General features: G+C 31.1%; 1 protein-coding gene across 5 annotated transcripts in view; it reads right to left on the bottom strand.

The window, feature by feature from the left end:
• Window positions 1-20,565, bottom strand: part of Cdk17 (cyclin dependent kinase 17) — a 100,585-nt gene that overhangs the window by 2,517 nt on the left and 77,503 nt on the right. For all 5 annotated transcript variants that reach the window (XM_078052962.1, XM_078052965.1, XM_078052964.1 and 2 more), the window contains 10 exons: window positions 15,540-15,596; window positions 14,230-14,344; window positions 13,256-13,350; window positions 12,951-13,013; window positions 10,428-10,551; window positions 7,216-7,336; window positions 4,919-5,016; window positions 4,311-4,416; window positions 2,294-2,336; window positions 1,170-1,260 (listed from right to left, as the gene is read on the bottom strand). In XM_078052962.1, coding sequence (XP_077909088.1) covers window positions 1,170-1,260; window positions 2,294-2,336; window positions 4,311-4,416; window positions 4,919-5,016; window positions 7,216-7,336; window positions 10,428-10,551; window positions 12,951-13,013; window positions 13,256-13,350; window positions 14,230-14,344; window positions 15,540-15,596 — 913 coding nt within the window. The remainder of the gene's footprint in view (window positions 1-1,169; window positions 1,261-2,293; window positions 2,337-4,310; window positions 4,417-4,918; window positions 5,017-7,215; window positions 7,337-10,427; window positions 10,552-12,950; window positions 13,014-13,255; window positions 13,351-14,229; window positions 14,345-15,539; window positions 15,597-20,565) is intronic.

The raw sequence follows: 20,565 nt of genomic DNA, 5'->3' as shown, positions 1-20,565 counted from the left end.
CCTGCTCAAAGATTTGCCTTTTTTAAAATCTATTTTCAGGAGGAAACCAAAGGAAGTAATCCCTTTTCAGAATCCTTCTTCGCACAACAATGATTTAAAGTACCGTGTAAGCAGGTATTTCTCTGACAAAAACCTATGTTATCTATTCCAAAATTTACTGGGTTGGGAGACCTCATTAAAATGCATTTCCAGGCTCTTAGTATATAAATATCCAGTAATATTGTCCTTTAACACTATCTCATGATGGCATAAAAGTATCAGGTCCTCAAACTACCTTCAGATTTTTAGTTAAGAACATGGAACAGGTAGGTTTGTACTACTTACCTCTAAATGAAATCTGGTATTAATAATGAAATGTAAACTTTTTTTAAAAAGTCACCTGTAATTCATATCTCATTTCCAATCTCTGTCAGAAAGTAGTCTTTATGTTTAAAAATCTTATAAGTGCTAAGTAAAAAGTCTTAAGGATTTCTTATTCAATTAAGCTTATTGATTGCTATGTAAATCTTAGTGAATCACTATTGTCTAGTAAATGAGAATGGGGAATTAATGAAAGCTTTTCATAGCTCAGTTCCCAAATATTCTCCTAATTCCTCACTTACCTTACTCCATTTTAAAGTAAAATATGGGCTATTTTTTAAAAAGAATATCCACAAGCAAAACTGAGGAGTTACTTTAGGCATTGGAAATGTGTTATTTTAATGACCGATAATACACTGATCCTTGTCATAGTGAAATAAAGTCAGAGTGATCCCTAGAAAGGAAAATCATCTTTATATCTTAAAGCAGGTATTTTCATAAGTAAACTATTTTATGTGTCATTCACTCTTAATAACTGAATTGAAGCTACATTAGGCCTATGGATGCCATCATAGATGGTATATTTCAAATTAAATCCAATAAGATTGATGACCCATACATAAGTATTATTGGTTTCTTAGTTTCTTACAGAATAGTGACAATATATATTAAAGTGTTATCCAGAAAAGAAAATAATATGATTGATTTGGAAAACTGTATAGTGGTTCCTTCCTTTAAGAAATTTTGATCTAATTTGAAAATGACCTATGTTTAGATTTCAAAATCAGCAACCATCTCTAAAAATTAGCAACCTCTAATCCATCTCATTTCCCAACACTGGACAAATGAATATAAAAGGATTTTCTTACTTTCTGGTAAAGCATGTATTCTTGGGCCCAGACTTCGAAAGTATACATGCTTCATGGCCTCTTCTGCTGAAACCCTTTTCTTAGATTCATACTGTGAAAAAGCAAAGAACTGCTTCATTAACTTTTACTCTTAATTACTATAAAAAGTTGGAAAAGGAAAAATTAGTATTTAGAGATTTTTAAAAATCTTGACTGTGTTAATATGATGACTATTTTCCAAGAACTGATTTTGAGTACTCCAGATACACTCAAATTTGAATTGCTGTTGAGATTATATAGTAATAATTACATCTCAGTTCTACATTTTCAAGATAAGTCTGGATCTTAAGTAAAACTTTAGATTCCTGTATTTTCTGAAGTGATGAAAAATTAAAATGTTCAACTATTTGCTTTTACTTTTCTTCATGAATAATAAAGGACCAGGGAAAATACACTCAATGTCTTTATGGCAGACAGTCTCAATTACCTATCCAATATCTATTGCCCCTTTTTCCTTGATAAATGACAGATGGATCTTGAATCATGATTGTTTCTAAGTTTAGGCTAATTATGACAATCTTGATTCCCAATTCCCAGCCTCTCTTTTATAATTATTGTTTTGGCCAATGAGACTTGGGAAGAAGCCTTTCAGGGGTTTCTACCTGAAAGCCTTTGCTTTCAAGATATAAGACGGTTAATATGGCTGGTAACACCCTTATCCTCCCTCTTCTTCCTGCTTTGGAGGAAATATGAGTGGTATCTGGAGCTGCAGCATCCTGAAAGGTAGTAAGTATAAGGAAAAAGAGAACAAAAGAGATCATAAATTGCAGAGAACACTGCCTTGACAGAATTGATCAATGCCAGCAGCTGACTACCTCAGACTGTTCTTGGTCATAAGGAGGCCCAGACCCTTCATTAAGAGAAAACATGTAATAAATATTATATCTATATCTATATGTATATCTATCTATGGATATAGATATATACACACACACATACACGTTTATGTGTGTGTATGTTTAACTTACGTCCATTCCTGAAACATACTAGACACTACCACAAACAATCATTATAATATCATTCTCATATAAGGAAACTGCGGCTGAACTACTCATTTAACAATTACAAAATAAGATGTGACTTACCTGTAGAAATTTTGTTATCAACTCAATTCCTTCAGAGTCTAACCTAGATAGAACAATAAAAAACTTGGTAAATTTTATCTTAACTGATAGACACCTTTCAAATAAAACTATTTCCCAAGTGTTTTTGTTTGCTAAGTTTAACTGCCCTAAAACAGATACTCTTGTTGAGTTCAAATACACTCAAATCTGTTTTAGTCTGAAGAGGCTTATCTTGTCATGGAAGAAAACATAAATAACTTCAATTCAAATTTTCAATGTTCAAGAAAAAATTATTAAAGCTGTTGAGTTATTTATTATTTATCTTATTATTTATTTATTCTGTGTAAAAACAAAGGATTACATCAATTCTCATAGTATTACAGTGAAGGCAAGTATACAAGAGCATCATTTTCCTATCATATGGGTAAAAACACAGAAACAGTGACCCCCAAGCTATATATCAGTGTGGTTCAAAATAAATACAGAGACAAGTCATTCAATAAATTTTTACAGCACTGGGTATGGGATGGTATTGAGCTGCTGGCATTTAAAGGTGCCATAGTAACTTCATAAAACTTCATTAATAAAGAACACCGAGCCAACAGTCAATAAAGAAAGCTTATTACAGTTATGAAATTAATATAACCAGGAGAAGTAGAGTTAGGAATTATTTTAATGGGATTATATCTTGATCAGAAATCACAGGTTCTATCTAACATTGCCTTTCGCTGATAAAAGTACAATTAAGAGAAATATTCTCCCCTGAGTGTTCTAAATGGTTCCTATGGATATTGGAGCCTAGACATTCTCAAGACTCTTCTAGTCCTCAGTAGTTTGCTACTCTGGCACATACCCAGAAGACCCTAGGCACAAACAAGCTAGGTGCTAAGTCCATAGACAATCTGCTTCACAGGCCTTCAACCTTCTACACTGAACATTACCACAGGCACGCTCTCTCTCGACATCCCCTGGTCCCCCCCATACATACACACATACACACATATACACGTGTGTGTGTGAGTGTGTGTGTGTGTGTATACATATATATGACCAAAATAGGATTTACACTACTTTGGAGAGACATTAAAAAGCCCAGCATATATTGCTATTCTTCCTAAGAAAGTCTAGCTGAAAATAACAGCTAGATATTTTAATGTGCCATAGTAACTTCATAAAACTTCATTAATAAAGACCACAATAAGAATATCAGTACATGGAAATACTTAAAAATATTTCTGGTATCAGAAATGTTTTGCTATTACTTCTCTAGTTTGAGAATAAATGGAAGTACAAGTAGTATGTTATATTGTAAGTAATGTAATTTTTTTTTTAATTAAGATAGACAACATCCTTATTTGGTATTTTGGTGACTTAGAAATTTTTTTAATGGAAAATAAAGTCAAGGGGTTTATTCTATGTTACTGCAAATATAATACATTCCACAAGTAAAAATAGACAAATTTCAATGGGAGTTCTGGACTGATCTGGAGGTAGGTGTGAGAAGAAACTTCAACTGTACTGCTAACATTTAGGACATTCATTTTGCTTAAGAGTCAAAGAGTTTATATTCTTCAAGTACAAATTATGCCAGTAATGATAATCAAAATCCTGAGGGTCATCTTACATTGGAGTCAAGATTTTACTTTAATATTTAGGTGTTTTGTGAGTAAATAGAGAACAATTAAATAGAAAGCAAAACAAAAATTTTATCATGATTTTTATGGTACCAAATAAGGCATTAATTAATGTTTCTTCTGGGAAAAGAAGCTATCTAGATAAACTCTAGAATTCTAATACATATGTTTTATATTCATTTTATTTACAGCTCAATACTATTTCATATTTTACTTATTTTTGGTCACTGAATTATAAAATTAGTATGACAAAAAGAAGGGGTAAATTTAATTACACTAGATCCCAAAATATTTAAGAATTATGTGTATTACATATTTGTCTGGAACCTTTATTGTGGGAAATACTTCCAACAGTTAAAAAGAATCATATAGTTTCTCCCCTTTTCACTTAAAAAAAAAAATACCTGGGTGCATGATTAATTAGAGGCTGTGGTTTATATTTTGGAAAGTTGTAGTTCTTGAATTCATCACTTGAAGAAACACCTGGCCAAGTTTCCTGAGATGGAGTTCCTAAATTTAAAAAAAAAATTATATACTTATAAATAATATATAGAAATTATATATATGCAAAACTAGGAAAGTGCCTCAGAGAACATTTTACATTTATTAGATAATTTATTTAAACTGAAATTAAAATGATGGAAATAGTAAACACTTATGGGCTTATTTTTGGACTGTGTAATGATACTGTGAATATTATGATGTCTGGCCATTTTTCTATCCAGACGACACCACCTAAGCTAGAAATATTCCTTAATAATACACTGAAGGTCAATTTTCAATAATACTTCTACTCTTTCAAAGAATCTTTATTGCAAAGATGAAACTCTGCACATAAAAGAAGTTAGCAAGATTTCTCTATAATAATTAAGCTAACTGTAATTCTTAAAACATAACAGCTATTTAGATGAGTCTCAGTAATATATTTTAAAAAATACTTTTTTAAAGATACAGTTTAATCTAGCTAGTCAATTGCAGGTGTAAATTATTGGAAAAAGACTTCTCCTATTACCTAGTAGTCGGAAAATTAAGTGCAGTTCATCTTCCACAGTTGATCCTGGAAACAGAGGTCTTCCAGAAGCCATTTCAAAGAAAATGCATCCGACACCCCTTTAAAATATATCATAGGGAGGAAAAAATGAACAATCCATTTACATACTACGAAGCACAAGAATTTTTTCCTTAAAGAATGCCTCTCTGGAGGATTTTATATTAGCCTGCTAGAAAACCTCCCGCAAAGATATTTTTTAGATCCAACTAATTTAACGTTTACCCTATTCATCTCAAAATCCATATGGCTCATAAAGCTAATTCATTTTTTAAACTTAAAATGTCTAGCTCTCCTATGCCTGATCCTCAAGGAATAATATAATAACTAATAGTGAATGAATGCTTCCTATGTGTTTGAAACTTTAAGTGCTTGAACTATTTTCTCATTGAATCAGCTATAGTGTGACCATGCACTAAAAGGGGCAAGACAGGAAGGAGGAAAAACAAATGAAGAGATTGTTATGTAATCTGGGAGATGATGGTGGCCTGAGCTAAGGCATAAGGTCATAGGGATAAAGGCAAGCAAATATTACAAGACTTTTTAATGCAGGAAGCAGAGATAGAATATGTAGATGCAAGGTGGAGTGTGTGTGTAAAGAAGAGAAAGAGGAAGGCTCAATGAACAGTCACTATTATCTAGGAGCTGTGTGAACACAGCTGTGTGACACAGTACTTCCACTAAAATCTTACAACCTAGTAAATATAATAAAAGTATGTAAAATTTAATGTTAAATATTAAAATGTTATAAAGAAAGTAAAATGCTATGATTGATATGGAAAACTGTACAGTAGTTCCTCAAAAAGTTAAAAATAGAATTACTATATGGTCCAGCAATTCTACTCCCAGATGTATACCCAAAAGAAATGAAAGCAAGATCTTGAACAGATATTTGTACCACCACATTCACAGTAGCATTATTTACAAAGTTAAAATATGGAAGCAACTCAAATGAATCAATAAACAAAATGTGACAAATATGTACAATGTATGAAAAATATGTTTGTGACACATGCTGCAACATGGATGAACCTTAAAGACATTATACTAAGTGAAATAAGTTTAAAATAAGTCAATCACAAAAGACAAATACTGTATAATTCCATTCATATGAGGTACTTTGTCAATTTCTGAGACAAAAAGAATGATAATTTTCAGGGAATGGAGAAAGAAGTGGAATAGAAAGTTGTTTAATGAGTACAGTGTTTCAATTTTGCAAGATGAAAAAAGTTCTGAACATGGGGATAGTTGGACAATGATGTAAATGTACTTAATGTCTGAAAATTGGTTAAAATGGAAAATTTTATTTATGCATTTTACTGGAATTTTAAAAAGAGAAAAATGTTATACAAAACAAGATTTTATAAAACTGCTCAAGACAACAATACAAGTATATGATTTGGTACACAAAGAATACTTAAAATAAACGCAATCATCATTCAGAGGAAGAAATTGCATGAAGAGGCTAGGTTGTATTCAGGAAAGGATTTATGAAAAGCTGTGTTTTGAAGGTTATGAGGCACAAGCCCTGGTTAGAGCAGTAGAGTAGGCACACAAGATGGGTGAACTGATATGAACACAAAAAGCAAAGATGGGAAAACCCAGGTTATTTTGAGGTATAGTGAGTAGGCCATTTAGTTAAAAGGGAATATCTATATTGAGAAATAGTCTGAAATAGTTGAAAAGAGTAGTTCACAAACATTTTATGGAAATCTTTAAATATTGGATTAAGAAGTGAACTTAGATTAATCTAAGTTCACCTTCAAATACAAAGGTATTTGAATAGAGGAGTGTCACAATCAAGGTGATGTGTAAGAAAGATGGCTACAATGTTTTGATTATTGCTTTTAGAACAACTTAAAATTGGTAGATTTTGATGAATGTTAAATGATGATAAAAATAATTCTGTTTTAAATTACTATGTGTCAATACTCTTCTGAATGTTCTTTTCCCTTTTTTTAATGTGTTAGCTAATTTGGTCTTACCATTATCTGCAGAACTTTAAAGTAGTTATTGATAACTGTTCCCATTTCCTTAAATGTAGAAACTATGGCACAGGTCAGTAATTTAGATAATGTAATAGTTGTAGGTGGTAAAATTGGTATTTAAATTTAGATAATCTTGCTACCTGGCCAGAACAATTATTCACTGCTTATGCTGTGGCTCTTTAAAAATTACCATCAATTAGCATTGCCCTGTGTTATCAGCTACATTATTTCAAAATTGTAAATGGCAATAATGTTTTATCTATACATATTTACCACATGTCAATCTGTGTTGAGTACTCTGAGGAACCAAGAAGCACATCAGGTGGCCGATACCATAGTGTGACAACTTCATTTGAGTAGGTCTTCGTGGGAACTGACTTGGCTCTGGCTAGTCCTTCATAGGGAAAAGAAAACAAAAAATTAAATATACTAAAATCCATTAAGAATATAATGGATTTCTTAGTCCCTATGCTCACCATGACTCTATTCACAAAGATACTAAAAGATACTAAAATGGCTATTCCATAGCTACTTGAAGCTTCAACAAAATTGGTTTTATGAATTTGGGATACATGGGGTTTTCAGTGAGAATAAACTGAAAAGAAAACATCTGAAAGGGTTTGCCTTTATGTGCTTACCACCATGACTGCATTTATTATATGCTCAATAATTTAATTGGTAGTTATTTACTTATATCATTTTAGCTCATCTGATTTTAAGGGATTTGAAAGTAAAACAAAATTACATGTTCTTTCTGCATTTAGTAAATTGTTTCTACTAGGAAATAAAAAAGAAATTTGTAGAGTAGCTTTGAAATTTTTGTTACTCTCAAAATACTCAGATAGAACTTAGTTTTAAAAACCCATGTAGTTTTCCAAAATTACATTTTTAATTTTTCATAAATTATTATAGTAGTTTCAGTTTTGGAAAATTTCACTAAATTTTATCAGTGTTTCAGGTTATTACTCAGATTACAAATTTACTTATTAAATGGTAATTTCTATACTCAGTATTTTGCTTTTTGTTTGAAAGGTAAATTTCTATTCCGATTTCCTTCCTTAAAATGGAAATGAGTGAGCCATCTATGTTTAAACAAAAAATTACAAGTTATTTGCATATACTTGCATAGATTATACAGTCTCTTTTTGAACCATAGTTTATGCTGTTATTTCCCTTTTAATTGTTCTCACCCCTCCTTCCTCCTCCTTTCTTTGTCAAGCTGCATTTTCTGCTCTTTGTCCTCAATCCCAAAATGTATGGTAGTGACAGAGAAACCATGCTTGAATATTTGAAATGCAAAAGGAATGTCAAGGACCATCAAAAATCTACTTTTATCTGGGAATATTCTGAGTGCTTTAAATTTTGCCTCTAACTTCTTCAAAGCAAGCAAAGCAAATTTTATCTTCATACAGGCCAGTAAGAAATTCTGATTACTGCCAGGCACAGTGATGCATGCCTCTCAGTGGTTTGGGAGGCTGAGACAGGCTGATTACAAGTTCAAGTCCAGCCTCAGCAAGTTAGCAAAGCCCTTAAGCAAATTAGCAAGATCCTGTCTTAAAATAATAGCTCAGTTGCAAAGCGCCCCTAGGTTAACTCTCCAGTACCAAAAAAAAAAAGAGAGAGAGAGAGAGAGAGAGAGAGAGAGAGAGAGAGAGAGAGAGAGAGAGAGAAAGAAAAGAAATTCTGATTACTCCATGAAATAATACAGTCAACTTTGTCTCTGTTACTTTTGTTATCTATTTATTTTATTGCATGGTAAATACACTTGGAGCTTCAAGTTACACAGATATGAAGTTTTTAGAGGAGGAACATTTTAATAGTCTTTTCTGATCATTGTAGATAGTGTTCTTTCATACATTAGATTAAATTGTTTCTTCAAGGTTGTATGGTAACTGAAATTATATCAATGAACTATTCATACCTTTGTTAAAATTCACTGTTTAAATGAATCTTTTACTATGCATGATTCTATAACATAAGGTGCTAGTAAATGGAAAAACATTAGTTCTTGAGTTATGGGTTAAAATGTTTATATATTTCTTCAAAATAAAAAAATCCTATTTGTTGATATCAACACTGATCTTATCAGAAAAGTTTCTAAGCAGTGGAAAGCTATTAAAGCTTAAAGTAGCAGAACCAAATTTTCAAAATCTAATTTTTATTTGAAAACCTGAATTTTACTATTGGCAAGAAATATTTGCAGTGGATTTCCTTGAAGTGACAGGCTTACTTCACTCATTTTCAAGAAAAATAGCTAAGTCTGAATAACTCGTTTGTTAGTCATTTTCTGAAGTAAAAATGGTGTTCCTTGGAAAAAAAGGGCTAGTTAGGCTTGTACCAAAAAAATCCCACAAAAACTTTTCCTTGAGATAACTATAGTATTTCTGTGTGCAGCACATGTGTTTTTAATATTTCTATTTCATCACACATACAAAATACAAAAATATTAAACAGTCATGTACTCAAGGATAGAAATTTAATCAAATCAATAAATTTTACTGCTTGGCAAAATATTTTAAGTGTAACTGATATTGTTCTCTAAGAATATGCAGTGGCAAAAAACACAATGACATACTTAAGTGGCAATGCCTGAACATATACTAAGGAAATAGCAGTTTTATCCTTATTGCTTCTGGATCAACAGTGCAAATATTAAGATAGAGCAAAAAAAGCAAATAACATTTAGTGTACTTTTGATAATATACTTTACCTTTGGATACTCCCTGAAAGGGTTTCAGGAACCTGGGGTCAATGGGCCACACCTGAGACACCTCTAAGTATTTGTTGCTAACAAACCAACATGAACCACCCACAAAATTCTGTCAAATATGGATCAGTGGGCTACAGAGAAAATTTCCAAAGTTACAGGAAAGTGATAACACATTGTTACAATAGTTAGATTCTTTTAAACCTAACTGTTATGGGCCAGGCTATATGGGCAATAACCAAACAGATCCATGTTACCCTGTCATGTAAGAAATGCTTCTCCCATAGGAAAACTCTGCCTCTGTACCCACTAACAGTTGCTTAGCATATTTAGCAACACAAAATGGCCATTCTTATGCATTGTACTTGTGTAATACCCTAACCGCTTAAAATGTCAGAGAATGTTTGTCTAGCTGTTAGTAACCATTCTTTAAATTGTACCCAATTAGGGTTGTTTTGATCCACTCCCCCACCTCTGCTTATGATTTTAGATCTCATGATTTTTGTTTATGGTTTTGAATCATAGCAACAAGTCATTTATGATTAATGTACTAATATGCTTTACTTGTGGTTTTGAACTACAAAAGATTTGTTCTAATCCCTGGAAGGGGTTGAGGAGTGTAGACTAGAAGCCTGCCCTTGTCCTGCCAGCTGGTGTCCTACCGACCTTTGAATAAAGATGACTCCATCTCCTGCTTTAAGACTGACTTGGCGATTTATTGCAAACTCTCCTTACATAATCACCTGGAAGTATTTATAAACATTTCATCATTCCATACCAAAATCTGCTAGCTTTAATTCTCCTTTTTCATTAATGAGGAGGTTCTGTGGTTTCAAGTCTCGATGCAACACCTTTCTTCTGTGGCAATATGCTAAACCACGTAGAATTTGGTATAGAAACAGCTACAAAAGCAAATAAGTAAAAATTAGTTTTACAGATATTGTGACATACTTTGGTATAAGCATAAGCTATGGTAAGCACAAAAGCAACTGGTCTAGAATAGTAAAAGAAAAAAAGAAATTGTATCATTTTAAGGACAATGCCTTTTATATTTTGAGTTGTTTTCTGAATTTTAGTTTATTGTTCAATTTTGAGCATCTATCTTTTTTGTCAACAGTATCTATGAAAATATTGTAAATATAATGAAATTTTGTCTTAGTAGTAATAGCACATTTATTAGAGAAAGCAGCCTAAGACAATGTATCCTCAAACTTATATTACTAAAGCTTACAGTTTGATTATAAAATTCTGGTATGTCAATCAACCCCAGGCACTTATTCCCTTCCTTTAAAAAACAAACAAACAAACAAATAATCTGATCTGGGTCAGTACCTTTAAAAAAGGAATGGAAATTGGTGGTTTTAAATAAAGTCTCAGGTATCAAAGAGAATAGGGCTGCGTACTCTGGCAAATTACTGGTTATAAAAATAATTTAACCAGCTTTTAGCACCCACCTCCTGGATACTTTACTTTCAGCACCTCCTACTCAGTCTTCAAAATTGGCTGTGATTCAAAAAGGGGTAATGCACTCTAATGCTCTAAATGACTCTGAAAAAAGCAATTCCTATAAGGCTAATATACAGGTTTTGTTGTGGATTTTGGTGAAAAGAGAGATGTGGAACACATCTTGATTTTCTGGGATTAGCAAAAAAAAAAAACCTTAAGTACAGAAGATTCAAGAGGTACCTTTGGTTCACTTGTATGAAAAACATGGCATCTGAATACCAAGAATAAGCCAAGGCATTGGGTGAATAAAGGCATGAACGTCTTTGGTGTTTTTTTGTTTTTGTTGAAGGGGGTGTATGGGGGATTAAACTCAGGGGCACTCTACCGTGGAGCTATACCTCAGACTCTTTAATTTTGGATTTTAATTCTGAGACAGGGTCTCATTAAATGGCCCAGGTTAGCCTCAAATTTGCAATTCTCCTACTTCAGTTTCCCAAGTAGCTGGGGTTGTAGGTATACACCATCATGTCTGACCTGAATTAATTCTAAGCAGCAAAGTCTTCAGACTCCACATATTCATGTATGTGTTTTGAAAACTCTAAAATTACTATTTTAATATACTCCTGTGGGGTTGCATTAGGGTTATAGTGGTGAACATAGCTACCTTTCAATATATTCCTGTTACATTTGGAAAACATTAAATGCAATTTTAACAACCAATAAAATACTTTCCAAATATTTAGACCTGACTTAAAAGATACAAACTTTTCAAACCTGTCAAATTATGATACTTATAGACTACTTCCTTTCCAAAAAGCAGAAAAAACAAAATTTTAAAAACTAAGAAGATATACAAAAATAGCATTCACAACACCTTGCAAAGTAAAATGTAAACTATAATGAAAACAATCTTCATGGAATGTATATGGAAATACTTTTAAAGCCTTGTTCTAAAATTCTTAGCAATGTGCTAGCCATATGTTCCCAGCTCTCGTTTTGTAACAGAAACTGGCTTTCCTTTATATTCACCAAATTTACTATTTAAAGAAAAGAAAAAGAAAACAAGTACATTTAAAGTTACTAAGTTACTATCTACAGAATTAGAAAGGTCTCAAGCACACAAGATGAGTCAGTCTGTTTTCAAAATAGGTTCAGATAAACTGTTGACAAGTTTGGACAAATATATCTTTGCCAATTTAAAGTATACCGCTAAGAACAAGGAAGTCTCTAAGAACACAAGTATGTCAAATACTTTTATTTATCTAATAACTTCTGGTTTTCTTCTGGATCTGATTATTACAGCAAACTTCTCTAGCATTATTTGAATTTTTAGATGTACTAAAAAAGCACAATATCTTAACTATTCCTTCTGACAATACAGATAGTTATTTCTCGCAAAGCAATCACAACACCTACATGTTTCTGGCCTTACTTATAACCCTTTCTCATAATACATAACCCTGAAAAGGAGTTGTTATTTTTATAACTTAATACCATTTTAAATATATTAGGGGAGTTTACCATTTAAAGGTAGCCTTTTGCAGAATATACCCATCATCTATATTTAAACATTTGAATTTTGTTTTCAGAAAGCAAAATATACCTGCAGATATATTCTACATGTAGGATAATCAGTTGCAACGTGAAAGAAAATATCAAAAATAATTTTTAAAAGACTTTAAAATGAACCAGTTCTACAAAAAATGTATGATCCTAAGAATCTATAATATAGTAAACAAAAGTTGAATGAATATGCCATTCAGAAAATTCTGAAGATTGGTTATAAGGTTGGTATATTTCACTGCACAATATAGCTCATCTTTCTTTATACTTGAAAATTACACAATAAACATACCTTTACATTGTGCATACTCATGATGTTCCCACAGTCATCCATGTACTGTTTTAGGTCTTTATCCTGAAAAAAACCCCAGCATTTTACTACATGATAACACAATTTTCAGGATGCATGGCTGATTCACTTAATAGTATTTAATTTTTTAAAGAAAATTGTTTTTCAAGAAAACATATAGAATGCACCACATATTCTAATTATATATCAACAAATAAACAACAATATCTCTGGGACTGTTAAAAAAAAAAGTCTAATTTTCTATTACTAAAGTAAAATTAAATACTGATTTTTTTTTAAATGCTTACCAGATACTCAAAGACCAGAGTCAAAGATTTATCTGTGTGAACAATGTCATGTAAGGTTACTATATTTGCATGTTTTAAATCCTTTAAGAGTGAAACTGTAAAACAGAAAAGAAAGTCAATTATTTAGTCTGTGGAAGCCAGTCTTTATAAAAACTTGAAGTAAATTTAATGTATGAACCAACTGAGTTTAATATCCTCTTAAGTCTAAAACAGTAAATTGCAAAGGGGATTAGTGGTAGAAAAACTGAAGATATCAACTTTTCCTTTTCTTATGGTTTTGAGTTTGATACTACAGTACCTGAAGTCGTCTCCAATATTACAACTCTCCATCTTCTGTTCTTCTCTTTAATGTTAACTTTTTGAGGTCAATTTGGATACAATAAAAGATATGCTTTCTTCCTCCACATTGCTTAAACCATATTCATCTCTTTATTTACTACTTTGATACCAGGGATTGAACCTGAGACACATACCCAGACCCCTTCTTTTTTTATAATTTTTATTAAGACAGGGTCTAACTAAGTTGCTTAGATCCTTGCTAAGTTGCTGAGGGTGGCTGTGAATCTGCTTCAGCCTCTTGAACCACTGGGATTAAAGGCATATACCACTATGCCTGGCTCAAACAAATTTTGAAAAATTCACTTTTTAAATATAATGGTATCATGACATGTATACAGTATATTTATTTCTTATATTTAATATATGCAGCTAATTTAGTTACCATGTTCCCCTTGTACCATTATGTAAAATTTCCCTATAGGTATTTATCTATATCAATGCTTTTAATGACTTCATAGTATTTCATTATATAATAATAAAATTAATTTCTTTCTACTGAACATGTTAGTTTTAGAAATAACTTTTTAATGGTCTGATTATACTTTCCAGTCACCTATTATTTTGATATCTGCTTTTATTCATTAAAAATATACTCTTATACAACTTTGGTTTAAAAATGTTTTATATAAAAATACCTTCTCTTATAGCCGTACAGGGTGCACCTTCTTCATGTTCCAAACGGATCTCTTTTAATGCCACCAAATTCTCTGTCAGTTTACTTCTTCCTTTATATACTGTTGCATATGTACCCTATAAAACATATTTTTGAAGAACAAGTCAAGAGTATCCTAAGATTCTAACAATAAAAAAATTATAAAATAACTGATAATAAAAATTAACTGAATTTCTGAAATTTAAGCATGTTGAATTCCATCTTGCAAAGAAAACTCCACAATGTCCAATATTAGTTTTTCTTATAGCAAAGACAACTTTCAGTTCCATACATACACACAGCTTCCGTGATTTTATAACACCTTTTACAAAGTGTCTCAAAAGTATAAAAATATAGAAATTTAATTCACTTTTTGTACTTTATTTCAAATTAATATCTGGATCAACAGTTTTAAAATCAAAGATGCTTTACCTCTAATGGTATATGAAAACTGAGGGACACTGAGCACATTAAATGAAAATATAATTATACTGTTAAATAAAAAAAGTTTTACCCATGTTTCCAGACTTTTCAAAATTTTTGTACATTAGCACATTAACTCTCCTTTTAAAAAAGAAAAGAAGCTTCCCTATCAACTAAGTCCATTATTTTCTTCTTTGCTATTTATTATTTATTACTTCTTTATTGTTTCTCACTATTTATTTATTTATTACTTTCTTGTCCTTTCTTACTATGGAAGATAGAATGTTTCTAAATTAGCATTACAGGTAGTGACAAGTTCAAGAAAACAACATTTTTAAGACTTCCTTATCCTTCAATGAAATGTTTTTATTTCTAAAGTTATTTTTCAGAAATCTGAACTCATGCAATTTACCACAACAGTAAGGACAGGAGACTTCCAGGAGGCTAACAAATAGATGCCCATTTTGTTACCAAGAAAGCACAATACTTTGTGTTTCAATAAAAGATTTTAAGCCTATTAAAAATCCTCATTTCTTGGGGGTTATAGCTCAGCGGTAGAGCGCTCACCTTGCATGTGCAAGGCTCTGGGTTCGATCCTCAGCATAACATAAAAATAAATAAATAAAATAAAGGTATTGTGTCCAACTACAACTTAAAAAAAGAAAGTGCTCATTTCCTCTCAAACTGATAGGATACTTTCAAGTATTTAGGGTTTTATTCCTCCTAATTTTTGGTTACCTTTTCAAAGCAAGATACAATCTTTTATAAAATCATATTCACAACTTTCTAGGTTGGCGAAACCATACACTAATAAAGGACTTTGAGGATGAAAAAGGAAGTCTTGCATTTTTAAAATAAGAATTAACTTACCTCTCCAAGCTTTTCCAATTTGATGTATGTTTCCATTTTCCCAAACCCAATTTCTGACTGAAAGCAAAACAATTATAAATTAAGTATTTATTCTTAAAATTGTAGTTCATTTCTTCCCTTAACTTCTAAAACTCTCCAAATATAAAATGTCTAAGGATAGAAAAGGTTGGTTACATTCAAACTGTTGGAGATCTATCAAGTTTCAAAATATATTTGATGTTAAAATGCTGAAAGGATCTAAAGCATCAATATTCATAATTATACTTATGTATGGATTGTATAATGGTCTGTAAACATTTTGTTCTATTTTAAGATCCTTAATTTTCTTTTTAAATATTTTTATTTGTCAATATGTATGTATTTACTTATTTATATGCTATGCTAAGGATTGAACCTAGGGCCTCACATATGCCAGGGAAGTGTTCCACCACTGAGCCACAACTCCAGCCCAAGACCCCAGATTTTAAAATACCACAGACTTAAATTTTAAGATACCAAAGAATCTTATTTAAAAAATATGATTTGATTTTCCTTTTAACAAAATCACATAATAATTTTCCAACCAATCTTTGAATTCCTATGGAGACTTGGAAAACAACAGATGCTATTTGTTTCAGGTTCTCCAATCAAAATGCAATGAAAAAGAAACAGAAAATTACATTCTACTATGGATCAAGAAAAAATGCAAACACAAAAGCAGCAACATAAGTCTCAATCCCCTCAAAATTTTTAAATGTGAGTTCTCAAACCCTTGCTTTTAAACCTTAAATTCACTTGTGCTTTTTTGCGTGGAGTCAATAAACAAGGTAGATGGAATATACCCAAATGTGTCATGGAAACCCAATATATCCAATACATATTTTAAAACAAAATAAGCAACCTTAACACCAAAGATTTGGAAAAAACAATATATATGTAGAAAATTAGGGACTAAGAGACCAGAATTAAAAAAAAAAGTTAATGGTAGCCAAGAATAAGAATTTTCTTTAAATTGTTTTCTAGAATCCCTTTGCAATAGCAGAAAAGACAATAACAATCTAAAGAAAAATTCACTTCTTAGATGATGCTAATGTCCTTAAATAAAAAGCTAGTGAAAAGAAATAATGTATAACTTCAGTTTTCACAGGTATACAAATTATATTAGTATCATTAAATATTACATTATACTCAAACCCTAGAGAATCAAATATGCGATTTTTCTGGAGCTTTCAAATAAATTAAAAATGATACTTAATGATTAGACCTGGCATCACTTATCACTTCAGACAAAAGGTTAAACTGTTCAAAAGTTGAATGGCCAAAAGTAGAAGAGGTCCCTCAAAAGAACTATTTTTATCCTTTTGTTACAATGACTAAAGAACTGCTTCTTTTTGCCTTTTTTAAAACCTTTTTTTCTGTCTGTCTGTCTATCTATCTATCTATCTATCTATCTATCTATCTATCTATCTATCTATCTATGTTTTTTATGAAAAACATTAAATTAGAAAAATGAAGCTTTAGAACCATCATATACTACCTACCCAGGTACTGTTTTTTATGTAACTCAGTATTTACTAAGTTTTTGCTTTCTACTGCCAATAACTATGCAGAATAATGAGGTAAAACTACAAGATACAACACTTTCCAAAAACAAATGAAGTTTTGTAGTTCAATATGGAAAATGTGGCTAATAGCCCATTCTGGTATATGACAGCCTGATTCCAATAATTTTTCACTTTATATAAAACTGCTAATTACCAAGGTTAACAAAAACCATGATAGAATGTCATTATTTTCTTATACCTATATTTGGAATTCAGATGTTTAAATTCACAAATATGGAACTACTGCACTTTCCCCTTGAATTTTAAGTCTTATGTCATCATTTACTTGGGGGGGCACTATATTGAAAACAAACATATGCGACTATGAACAAAACAATGAATATCCCTGAGGGGAGATATATATATATGTATGTATGTATATATATAATCGTTATCTATAAAAATGAGAAGTATATGAGAAGATATGACTGTAAACTAGAAACTTTTTCTTTTCAGTAGTAGGGAAATTTTCTTATTCATTCCTTTATATTAAATGAATATTAGTAAACCCTTAACATGAAATATACTTTGGTCTAGTGTGACCATGACAAAAACAATGAAGTTTGCTTTAAAGATTACATAGTGTACTGACTATAAATTAATGGTTTTAAAGATGAAAATGCCTCAGAAGTTTTATATATATATAATGTAAGGAATAACTTGTAAAGGATACATGAAAAATTTAAGACTACAGCACTCCTCAGAGAATAAAATTTAATGACATTAGAATATGCTAAAAAATCTGTTTTATAAAAACAAAAGTAACTAGTTAACAATAATTAACTGTGTATTTCAGCTAGTAGAGAGAATTCTGAATGTGCCCAACACAAGAGAAATAATGAATATTTAAGGTGAGAGATATACCAATTTCTCTCATCTGATCATAACAATTTATACGTGTATTGAAATGTCAATATACCATAAATATGTAAAATTGTGTGTCAATTGAAAACAAAAGTATATATCTAAAAAAAGAACATAAATACCATACAATAATTATGAAGTTAAATTTGAATAATGAGTCTATAATACAAACAGCACTACTGAATTCCATCCATGCAGGCAGGCAGGCAGGCAGGCAGAGAATTCAAACAAAAGGCAGTTACATTAGTGAACTATCAGATCCTAATGCAAAAAGTAAAATATATCCTAATATCCTCCCCTCATTTTAATAATATCTAAACAGTAATTATTATAATTACTGAATTTTTAAATGGAATTTTTAGAAAAATTTGCTTGCATTTTTATCTGCTGAACATGACAAGATTAACAATAGATATAATGACTAGCTTGTTGACATGCTCTCCTACAGAAATTATTCAGAGGACAGAGGACAAAGCTCATTTATTCATTTACCAAGCACAATGTTAGGTGCTGAGCATACAGTTAAGAAGACAGATGATTCCCACTTTCATGAGTTCACTTGAGTTGCACCTTTAAACCGAAATAATAGCTAAAAAATGGTAAAATAAGCTTTATATTTTAATATAATATTGAAAACACCCTTAATTCTGCTTTCCAGACAGAAGAAGATCATTTTTCTGATACTTCATTGTTCTAAGAAAATACTTCACTTTTTGGCAGTCCAAAGTGAATTCCTAATGAGATGGCTCTTATAGCAAAAGCACACAAACACTAACAATATACATAAATAAAATAAATTACAACTTATAATAGGTCTTCCTATAATTCAGTGTAATTTGTAAGCAGTATCAAGTGTAATGAGAGATTTCTAGTCGTGTTTGTTTCTAACAACATAATTCATGCACCACAGTAACACAGATGTATTAATATGCTAGAGATGCAGTTCTAATTTAGCTTTAGAACAAGTGAAGTATATGCTGAGGTTCTACAGATGCCATGTTAAAATAGAGTATGTATTGAAAAACACTGGGAACAGCAGGAGGTTTTTTCCAAACACCCACTTATTATGAGAATTATTAAATTGTTGTATCTGACAGCAATGGGTTTTACTCTTTGATATGTGGGGCCAGATAAGAGACTGAAAACCTCAATTCTATTTGGTCATTTTTTTCTTACAAAATTTATCAGCATCATGATACTTGCCAATTCTCTACTTAACTGTCAAAGGTAAACTGTGTGTGGAAGTGAACCTCACTTTCACACCATATGATGCATTTATTATTTTGTGAGATATCAGGACTTGATGCCTTATTTTCTCATTTGCTCTTAGAAATAAGAAATGAATACATGTAATCTATACTGCTGAGCTAGGAATGAGGAATCCACACAGTGGGAAGATAAACATTTAAAATGTACCTAATCTATAATTTTAATATAATGACACAAATTTTCATATATAGACTTTCATTCTACTGATGTTATACTTATAAGTCTCATAAAACTTCTACTGGGTACACCATTATTGTAAATGCAACAAAACTCTGATGAATTCTGACTATCAGCATATAAGAGTCCCATTAGTCTAATATTTATTTAACTGTGTTAATACTTCATTTCTTACCAACCATAAATAACTATTAAATAGCATTTCCCAATTCAGTAACCAGTTATCTTTAATATGAGATATGATTACTAAATTAACATGGTATCCTGGATGTAATCTTTGGACAGAAAAAGGATGGTAGTAAAAAACTAGTGAAATTTGAATAAAATGTGGAGTTTAGTAAATAGTAATGTAATAGTAATGTAGCAATATTGGTTCCTTAGTTGTAAAAAATGAATTAAAGGAACATTGTTAATAATAGGAGTAACTGGGTATGTGGTATAAATCACTGTATTATCTTTGTAATTTCTCTGTGAATCTAAAACTAGATCAGCTCCTTGCTTAGAGTGAAAAGACTTAATCAAAGAAAGACAACGTGAAAGGCAAAGCTGAGGGTCCACTTAAAGTAAATGATCATGAATTTATAGTAGATCTAATTTACCCTTCTCTATTACTCTTTCCAGCAAAAAAGAATTCTATAACTAATTTTCTTAATTTCTACCTAAGAAAAAGGGTATATTATCCATGGAAATGTAAACTCCTAACACATGTGAAGAATATTTTTTTCTCCAACTGCTTTTCATCCATTCCTAACCTCACCCTTCTTCTTCATACATAAACCCCCCGAGATTCAGAATTCTATAAATAACAGACCTCACTGAGGGAAAAAAAAATCTAGTTTTTGGATACATAATGAATACAGCATCTATGTAAACTTGAATTCTAACTGTTATGAAAAATAATTTTCTTTTACCCACCTGCTTTCCATTACCCCTAACTTTCATATGCCTCTCGTCTGCCCCTTCCAGTATCAACACAAGGTAAAGATTTTCCATTTTGAAGAATAATTTTCAAATATATATCAAAAACAATTTGCTTAGTAAGGTAGATTGTAATGAAAGGGATGCATGGATAGAAACAAAATACAGCTGTGGCATGATTAATCTGAAATTTATAAGCCAAAATTCAAAATCAA

This window comes from Ictidomys tridecemlineatus, chromosome 6, assembly GCF_052094955.1.
Source record: "Ictidomys tridecemlineatus isolate mIctTri1 chromosome 6, mIctTri1.hap1, whole genome shotgun sequence".
Lineage (NCBI taxonomy): Eukaryota > Metazoa > Chordata > Mammalia > Rodentia > Sciuridae > Ictidomys > Ictidomys tridecemlineatus.
This window is presented reverse-complemented; position numbering and strand designations above follow the sequence as displayed.